The 10,070-nt window shown below is 43.1% G+C and overlaps 1 protein-coding gene across 1 annotated transcript in view; it reads left to right on the top strand.

The window, feature by feature from the left end:
- The first annotated feature begins 5,525 nt into the window (after positions 1 to 5,525).
- Positions 5,526 to 10,070, top strand: part of VWCE (von Willebrand factor C and EGF domains) — a 28,085-nt gene continuing 23,540 nt past the window's right edge. The window contains exons 1-3 of the mRNA XM_087714968.1: positions 5,526 to 5,682; positions 8,716 to 8,810; positions 9,400 to 9,489. Of these exons, the coding sequence (XP_087571094.1) occupies positions 5,573 to 5,682; positions 8,716 to 8,810; positions 9,400 to 9,489 (295 nt within the window). The 5' untranslated portion in view covers positions 5,526 to 5,572. The remainder of the gene's footprint in view (positions 5,683 to 8,715; positions 8,811 to 9,399; positions 9,490 to 10,070) is intronic.

Raw genomic sequence — 10,070 nt, 5'->3', positions numbered from 1 at the left:
AATGGAACTAGCTTTCTGTAAAATGGTATATTTTGCCAAAAGATAAACACTTGGGGGAAAAAGTACTTGGAAAAATATTTGAAAATGTTTTATACAACATTGAGGTTCTGAAATCATATCTTCAACCTGTGATATTAATGGCTAACCTGCTTGGTAAAGTAGAATACTATCAAAAAGCCTGTCTCTATTCTTGGGAGGAATGTGGACAGAAATGTGAGGTTTCAGCTATATTAAGACTAACTGCATTCAGCAGTCATTTAGACATGGCCTTAAATAAACTACAAGCATTTAATTGTTTTCATTACATTTGCTGTCCCTGCTATAGGAAACCTGCTATGCATGAATATTCAGATAACTGAGCGAGCATAATATTGGTGGCTTTTGTTAAAATTACAAAAACTCTTTTGTATGGTATACATACAAAAAGTGTGGTGTTGGTCTCACAATGGCAGAATGCTACTTTCATTATTTGTCCCACCCCTTGTGTGGATATCCCTGATTCTTATTGTGAAATCACAGTTGGAAAGTATCCCGAATGGAGGGCGGGGGGGGGGGACATGCATGCCAAAACTGCTATTAAAAGAAGGCGTCTATACATATTTTTGAAGCCCCTCATCAATCTATATTGTGCTTGCCTTATATTTCCAAATGAATATAAGAGGCAATGCAGTAATATGTAGTAAACATTGTACAGTGTATTGAAATATGTTCCTGTTTTAGTACATTGAATTTCAGAGTGCAATTGATAACAAAACATAGTCCTTTTTGATAGGATACTAATACACAACATGGGAGAAAGAGAGAAATTTCAATATTTGCATAGATGTGTGATACTTAGGGGGAGTATATTCATATAATGTTACAAGTGAGTCATTTCAAGAAAGAACTGCAATGTTCTTTTTCACTATTTTTAATAGTAATTTTATTAAATGTTACAATTAAAAACTAATACAAACTAAAAAAAGTTGCATATAAAAAAAGAAAAAGTATAGTGAAAAGTATAAAGAAATGACTTCACTTTTTATCATATCATGTAAATATTTTGGTAACTTATCGCCTTTTAAACTACAACAAATGAACTTTTCTTTCCATATCCCATTTCTTATCTACAAATGATCCTTAATGCCTCCTTGTTTAGTTGTGCTTAGCAAAAATCCATTAAGGGTTAACAGAGATGATAACATAACTTTAACCTTGATCAAATAAACCAACTTTATATTCTTTCTGTTTATTTTTAACAATTAACAATCAGATGACTGCAGAGAAATACAATCCTTCCACTCATGGCCCCCCCACCATCTTATCAAACCTAACCTTCCAACTCTCCACCATCCAGTCTAAACTGTCAATACCTATCCTTCCACGTGACCCGTCAAAACCGCGGAGGACAAAAGCGCGCTCGACGAAAGCGCGCATTTGACGTCATCACAGTGCGACGAAAAAAATAAACATTGAAATAAAAATAAAATTAAAGCAAGCCAATTCACATAAGGGTTAGGGTTAGGGTTAGGGTTAGGTTAAGGGTTAGGATTAGGTTTAGAGCGTTAGGGTTACGTTTAGCGTTAGGTTAAGGGTTAGCGTTAGGTTTAGCGTTAGGTTAAGGGTTACGTTTAGGGTTAGATTTAGGGTTAGGTTAAGGGTTAGGGTTAGGTTTAGGGTTAGGTTTGGGGGGTTAGGGTAAGGTTTTCGCTTTATTTTTATATTTTTCGATCACAGCGCGATGTTTTCATCGCGCTGTGATGACGTCAAATGCACGCTTTTGTCGAGCGCGATTTTGTCCTCCGCGGTTTTGTGGTGGAACCATCCTTCCATCCTACCCATCCACCCCCCATCAGAACTGATGAAGTTTCTTGGATGAGAAGCAAATTGTTTTCTTCCTCAAAGGGAAAAAAGTCCAATTGCCTTTCGAAGAAAAACACTCTTGAATTAATACAAAGCATTCTTAATATTCAGATGCAGTGAATCTGATACTGATGTTCAGGACTTTTTGATTCGAAGATAACTAATTGAGAGATTACAATTCACTGTAAAAAACATAAGATAAGGGCATTTGCATTGCTGAATGCTTATTAAGAAAAATATAAAAGTAAGGTTTAGTTCTTTAAGGTTTATTTCTAAATGTGCATATGCAAAACTCAGAAATCTTCCTGTTTTAGAAAGGCAGCATGCTATATATTCCTATCTGGTTTACTTAATACCTATGGAGGCCTTGAAAGCACAGACCTTAAAGGTTATTTAATCACCCAATTTTTAATTGATATTCCCAGGACCACTCCCCTGAACCTGTAGGTCAACTGACCAAAAAAATAGATTGTAGAGCATTACAAATAAACACCAAAAGGAGGTTTCTTGAAGGAATCTTGGTATCCTTTTTCAACACGAGCAAATGCAGTTTGAGCTATAGGGTTTTGTAGCCCAGGTAGCAACAGAATAAGCAAATAAGAAGTAACTTTCTCCTTGAAGCCATCAAACAATGAGGCTATTGTTTGCTCTCCTTCAAAAACTAGATTTGAATGTCAGATGAAATTATTAGAAGGTGGGGGGAACTGGAGAGGAGAAAGAGACTGACACATGGAACATATCTAGAATTCGAGAATCAGACTTTCCCCCCAAATCTCTGAGAATCCACATCTTATACAAAAAGCATCTTATACAATCACAAAAAAGCACGAAGGAAACAGCACTATGGCTATCGTTCTCATCCAAAGCACTTTCTGTCCCCATTCCACCCTTTACAGAGTGCTGTAAAGCACGGTGGGGTGACACATAGGTCTAAATGCTATTGCTATACTTGCATAACAATGACTCTCACAAGTCACATTATTTCACAGAGGAGGAGGAAAACAATAAATTCCCATTCCTGCCTTCTTAATCTCACTAGTGGAACCAGGAGGCAAGTACTGCACTATGCAGGTGAACATGACACATCCTAATTGGAAGAGAGCTCCTCCTGGTAATAAGAATCCAGAGTACATTTGATACGTGCAGTTTTATATTTGAGAAAAATCAACAGAAAATATGTTTGATGGATTAATCTTTCAGGCAGTGAAATAGAATAGATGGCCAAGATACAGTTTCATGAATTTGACCGCAATCTGCAAAAGTTTATTTGAGAAGAAGTCTTACCCTCTAAAATACTAAAAGACAATTGCTTTTGCAATAGGATTGTTAGTGCTTTGAACATTTCCAAGTTTAAGGGTTACAGAGGAATGTTCTGCATCATCTGCTAAGCATAAAAATAAAACTTGTTTACATTCCCCAAGTTGCATAACCCTGACGAAGGTTGGTACTGGATTGCTTATTACCTATAACAGTTGCCTCTGGTGATAACACTAGTTGAGCCAAGAATGGCTGTTTGAACAATTCCAAATGATATATTAGCAGAGGAAGGGAATCCTTGTTATTAGAGGTGGTGGTGGTGGTGGTGGGGATGCAATCTCTGTAGAAGTATGCTGCTGGTGTAATTATTGAAACAGCACAATAGTTTCCTTATGTCAGCTGAGCAAGACTTGCTATATTTCATTAAGGAGACCCAACTGCCTTGTATTTAGTATTTTTCCTTCCCTTGAGAGAATCTTTCTTAATTTTCATGCTTTTCTCTCTGATGAATTTCCTTCTTGAACTTCTGAACTGAATCATATTAATAGCTGGGATTATTTCTGCTATGTGATAAGTGTACTTAGAGTAAGGTTCTACATTTAGGCAACAAAAACGAAATGCACAGGTACAGTATAGGTGGTACCTAGCTCAATAATAGTAACTGTGAAAGGGATCTTGGAGTCCTAGTGGACAACCATTTAAATATGAGCCAGCAGTGTGCAGCAGTTGCCAAAAAAGCCAACACAGTTCTAGGTTGCATAAATAGAGGAATAGAATCAAGATCACGTGAAGTGTTAATACCACTTTATAATTCCTTGGCAAGGCCACACTTGGAATACTGCATTCAGTTTTGGTCACCACGATGTAGAAAAGATGTGGAGACTCTAGAAAGAGTGCAGAGAAGAGCAACAAAGCTGATTAGGGAACTGGAGACTAAAACATGAAGAACGGTTGCAGGAACTAGATATGTCTAGTTTAATAGAAAGAAGGACTAGGGGAGACATGATAGCAGTGTTCCAATATCTCAAGGGCTGCCACAAAGAAGAGGGAGTCAAACTATTCTCCAAGGCACCTGAGGGTAGAACAAGAAGCAATGGGTGGAAACTAATCAAGGAGAGAAGCAACTTAGAACCGAGGAGAAATTTCCTGACAGAACAATTAATCAGTGGAACAGCTTGCCTCCAGAAATTGTGAATGCCCCAACACTGGAAGTCTTTAAGAAGATGTTGGATAGCCATTTGTCTGAAATGGTATAGGGTTTCCTGCCTAGGCAGGGGGTTGGACTAGAAGACCTCCAAGGTCCCTTCCAACTCTGCTATTGTATTGTATTGCACTATTTTTCTTAGTGACAGCTATTAATGATTCTATTTAAGAGTATGTGCCGGCTAAGCTCTTTTTATGTTTTTATTCAAACACATTAATGTTCACTTCTTGATAATCTTCAGTCATGGAGCAGGCGTTAAAATCTTAATGTTGATTGCTTGGTTTTGACATAGCTTGTATGAATGACTGTCATTAGTAAACCAGGTTTAATGGCTGAGATATTATCAGGATAAGGCAAGCATCGATTTTTCAATAAACCAAGCTTATGCAAACGCTGCTTAACATGTACCGCTGGTATTTTGTTCACCTCCTGAAGCAACACCTGTTTTTTTTCACCAGTGGAAAATCCGAAACGGATAGCTGGGCAACAAGCGATTTTGATTTGGTTTGGGTTTTTTTGTTTTGTTTCTATTTTTTCTCTCTCCCCGCTTTTCCCCTTCCCCCCTTCTGGCCCCAGCTTTGCAGCTCCTCTCTGGAACAAGGCTCCCAATGTATTGCAAGGGCGGCAGCAGCCTAGTCTGTTATTCACATCGGATGCGCCTCGGGTCCTCATCCCCCTCGGAGCCGCTTGGAAGCCTTTATCTGGCGCGGCTTCTCTTCGGTCCAGACGGGAAAGCCGCCCAGGGAGGGGAAAGGGGAGGAGGGGACATTCCACATGCCAGATGTGGAAAAGGGAGACTCCTAAAAAAAGTATGGGTGGGGGGGCTCTTAGTGCAGCAACAAAGCTGCTGTGTTTTGAAGCCTGGGGGCCTCCCCTGTTCCTTTGCTCTGAGCCTCTCAGCCTCCCCCCCCCCGGAGGGAGGGGCGAAGCGAGTACCCTTTTGTACAGACGCACGCACGCCCTCGCACACAGGCAATGCTTCCCCCCTCCCCACTCGGAACACCCGACTGGGGAGCCCCGCCGCAATCTGAGCCTGCTCGTGGGGAGGAGCTTTCTCCCCACGCCGCCGCCGCTGCCCCCAGCTCGCCAGCGCTGATCCTCGCTCCCCTCCTCTGCCCTGAAAGCGCCCCCGGCCGCCTCTTTGGTGGGAAGAGTCCAGACAGTTCAAGCCATGCTGTAGGGGGCCTGCGGGGAAAGAGAGGGGCGGGGAGGGCAGGGAAAGAGGCTTCGGAGGGAGCAAAGCATCTCTGCGGACTGGGAGACGCTGTCATGTTGGCCGGGCTGCTCTTCCAGGCTGCTTGGGTGGCTGTGCTCCTTCACGTCGCTCAGGGCAGAGTCTACACGGGAAGGAGGAAGCTTGCCAACTTCGCCGTAGAGAGGTACCCCCTCCGCTGCCCTGGTCCGCCGCCGCCAATATCCGCCCACCAAACGGGGACAAACCTTGTAATAGAGCTACACTTTTCTCCCTCCTCCCCCAATTCCCGCCACTGAATCCCCCTGAGGCTGACTGGAGAACGAGACGACGACGACGACGCCTCGCCATCTCCCCGCCGCTCCCCGCGCGCCACACGAGCTGGGCAACGAGCGCTTCCAGCGCTTTCCACAGCGAGTGCTGAGGGAGGAGGAGGAGGAGGAGGCGGCGCAGGAGGGAGTCCGTGCCTTCTGGGGCAGCGTTGGTGCGCGTGCTGGGAGACGGCGGCGCTTGTTTGGGGAAGCGGGAATTAGTCTTTCCTTCCTTCGTTAGTTCGTTCCTTTTCCTTCCTTCCTTCCTTCCTTCCTTCCTTCCTTCCTTCCTTCCTTCCTTCCTTCCTTCCTTCCTTCCTTCCTTCCTTCCTTCCTTCCTTCCTTCCTTCCTTCTCCTTCCTTCCTTCCTTCCTTCCTTCCTTCCTTCCTTCCTTCCTTCCTTCCTTCCTTCCTTCCTTCCTTCCTTCCTTCCTTCCTTCCTATACTACTTGGTGTCTCTGTCAGCCATCTCTCTCCAGCTTGACAGAGTTCTGGAGGTGACCAAGCTGTTGAGGCGTGTGCTGTCCAAAACTGCCGTTCAGGACTGAATGTCCAGTTAAACCAGTTTGCCAAAACGAAAAGTTGGCTACACAACTGAGGGTCTGTGCTTGGAAGCAAAATGGAGGGAGGTGAGATGGTGTGTTTCCTTTACTGAACTTTCAGGATGCCAACTTGTCCCATGTTTCTATGCGTCTATGGCAATGGACAGCTTGTTTCCATAGATGTGCTTCTGTTCATGTTAGTGATGATAATTAGTTATTATATTTTAGTCTAAGGAAGAACTTCTGCTCCGATTATCCATGCCATGTGTCTGGATGTAGCCTTTCCTTCCTTGCCTGCTCCAAGCCCTCTTTTCTTTCAACAGTCTTGCTTCATTTTATTAATGCAATTTGTAAGGTGGGGGCTCCGTTTTCTTTTGTGTGAGAAGAGAAACTTATCCTGCAGGCCCACCAGGGCACTTTTCTATAGTTCATGAGCAACCTGAACCCAGCACAGGGAATGGTTGCATCACTATTCTATGCATGAAGATAGCCCAATTGAGCCTGTGCAATGAGCAAAATAACCATTAAGTGTCATTGAGTGACTTCTCTGGCACATCTTATGCAAAACTGTGACCATCTCTGGTCAACATCCACACTTTTGTGTCCCTTGCACACTTGTCACACTGTAACTTAATTCTTTTAGAGCTGGAGGTGTGTTATAAAATAGCAATTGGCACAAAAACAAGCTGGGGTGGGGGAGGGGGGAAGGAATGGGCTGGATTTATTGCTGGTATGCTTTGCACAGATCACCTTCCTGTCCATTGGGGAATCTCTTTCAGGGACTTCTGATTAATTCTCCCCCAGGGCTTTGTGAACACAACTGTCTCTTTCCTCCCTTCTTCCTGTCTTCGGTCATGGTCATCTACGAGGATGTTATCATTTCCCTTCCTTTCCTCCACGAAAGCCTCCTATAGACTTTTTTTCTCCATCCCCCTTCTGGGAATTGACAACTGCTTCTCACATTCATGTATCTTTGCTCTCCACCTTTTTTCTCCCCAGCCACTCTGTTTTGTAGCCCTTTCCCCCCTCTTTCTTTCGTCTTCAGCAAGCTTTCTCCCCAACTTTGGGTCATACTGCCAGCAGTACCCAAGCAATTGAGGAGATGGGGGTCCCCCCTGCCCCAGAGCTCTAGTCCACAACACCTATATAGTAGCCTGAACCATTAGGACTGTTCTCTCAACATTTCCTTACAAAAGCCCTGGCTAGCAGCCAGGTCAGCTCATCATCCTTCCTGACAGTGCAGCTGCACTGCAAGGCTAGAAAACGAGCTTCTTGCCCCCTGTTCTGTCTCCATTTGTTGGACTCATGCCAGCCCAACAGCAGCCATGCCAGGTCAATAAAAAAACACATGTCTCAGTCTCCACGATGCTGGCAGTTTCCCCCAACTTTTCAACATTGAACGGATTAACTTCCATCTTAGCTCTTACTCCAGAGGGAACTCAGTGAAGACAGTTTGTAACATTTATTCTGGTGCTGCAGGGTAAGAAATTTTGTACTGGTGAGAATTCCTGCCTTATCTCCCTCTTGGAACTTCTCCTACTCTCTCTGAAGCCAAAGCACCTTGACGCCTTGCATTCAGCCCCTTTCACAGTGATCAAAAGAGAAGCTGCTTTCCTATATATGAACAACCCTTCCCCCCCCCCCACCCGTATAATTCTATAAGCTGCAAATGCAGTCTGGAAATGATGAGATGGGGAGCTTTGCTGAAAAAACCGATTTGTTTGATCCCCCAGCTTTTCTGTCCTTTTCTTTCCCTGTCCTCATCTTCTGTCGTCCCTGGTTGCACAACAACCAGAATAAGAAGAATGAGGCTGGCGTGCTGGGTTGAAGTTTAATTTCTTAATTACTTAAAAACTTACTACTAAGGATGAAGAGAGACGCTTAGAATGTTATCCCTCTTGTGTAAAAATCACGTCTAGCTACTGTGGTCCTCTGACTAGGCAGGATAGGATATTATCTTTTGTTCTCCAAAATGTTTTGGACAGCCATCAAATCTAGCTACTATAAACTGTTAAATTGATAGCTTCTGCAAGTCTGTGTTCCCTCCTGCCAAGAAAGAATGGTTTCTCTGTGTAATTTGATCCACTGTACCTTTCATCCAAATAGTTTCGTTGTGTCTTGAACACAGCATCAATTTAGTCCAACACGCTGTTATGTTTTGCTTTGTGCCAGCACTGTCCAGCTAGAGAAGCTCTGTGGTTGGCTTAAATAGTTGCAAGTCAGATTGTAGTTAGCATTTTATCCACAGTATTTAAGTCCCGTTCTGCATAGGCAATGCTCAATTACTATGTACAAACAAAAAGGGAAAAAGAGAAGGAAGGAGGAGAGGGAGGGAGGTTGAATCACAAACTGCCTCTTCTATTGTAGACGTCGCATTGGACCACATATTTGTCTCTCTGGTTTTGGAAGTGGATGCTGTCCTGGATGGATACCATCTCCAGGGAGCGGACAATGCACACTGCGTAAGTTTCTAGAACCTGTGGCAAAATTAGCCAGCACTACATTACTTTTAATCCTTATTAGCAAACTGATGCTCATTAATGCTTTGCTGCAAGGGTTATCATAATCTTAAGAGAACACACAAGGAGTTCTAAAGGAAGGCAGCCAGGGAACAACAGCAACAGAAAGTCCTGCAACTGATATGAACAGTGATCAGCAGAGCTGCCCTTTATGAGGCAAGTAGGACCAATGTCCCACCATGCTATAGATGACTACACTCCAGTAAAGTACTTAGCACTGAAGCTGAGCTTATAGTTTTGCTTTTAGGGCATTTTCTTCTTCCAACTCATCTGGGAACTCTAATTTTACAATTATTCTATGGAGAGTCTTACCTACTTCTGATGAAGTGTTGCTTACTTTAGAGCTAGAAAACAACAGTCCTCCAGATATTGCTGAACTATAACTACCAGCATCCCTTACCACAGCCATTCTGTCTGCATTTCTACACACCTACACACCTGCCTACACACACACACACACACACACACACACACACACACACACACACACACACACCAAGTCTAATGGATGTTTTCTTGGTCCTCCTCCTAGCACTGTGTTCCTTTGGCTGTGGCAGTGGCTTCTGCATAGCTCCCAATGTCTGTGCTTGCCGGGATGGAAGGCAGGGCATCACCTGTCAAGGTAAGCTACATTTCCTGAAATGCTATCAGCAGGACTGTTTACTGATAGGATGGATGGTTCCTATGGAGGGTTTGCCTGGTACCACAAGATGAGATGCTCAGTTTGTGGCTTTAGGATGTATTTTAAAATCTGGGACCCATAACAGAGAGTCTATGGAATGGATTGAAAACTTTTTATTTCGTTCCATATCTTAGTTGTACATCATTTTCCCATAATAACAAAGTCAAAAAACAACCTGTGATGCAGTTCCTCCATCACTATAGCTCTCTAAAAGGAGAACTATATTAGGCAAAGTCAAAGATGACAGAACTGAAAAAACTGGGAAATGAGGAACAGTTTTCTGAGATAGGATGAGATCATCTGTAGTACAAAATGACCGGCAAAAGTTCTCTATATGTGTAGGAACATTTATCTAGCTTGCCATGGTGTAGGATCCTGTGCTACTTCTACGCCTCAGTATATATGGCTCACATGGACTCTTGGACACTTTAGACAGGAGGGAAAAACTTGGGCTTGTCCAATACTGTTAGCCTATAATCACCATCAATCTTAGTTAAATGTTTAATAATTATGGAGATACT

The sequence above is a fragment of the Thamnophis sirtalis genome, unplaced genomic scaffold (assembly GCF_051295495.1).
Source record: "Thamnophis sirtalis isolate CommonGarterSnake01/CBP01778 unplaced genomic scaffold, rThaSir2_p1.2 scaffold_1, whole genome shotgun sequence".
NCBI lineage: Eukaryota > Metazoa > Chordata > Lepidosauria > Squamata > Natricidae > Thamnophis > Thamnophis sirtalis.
This window is presented reverse-complemented; position numbering and strand designations above follow the sequence as displayed.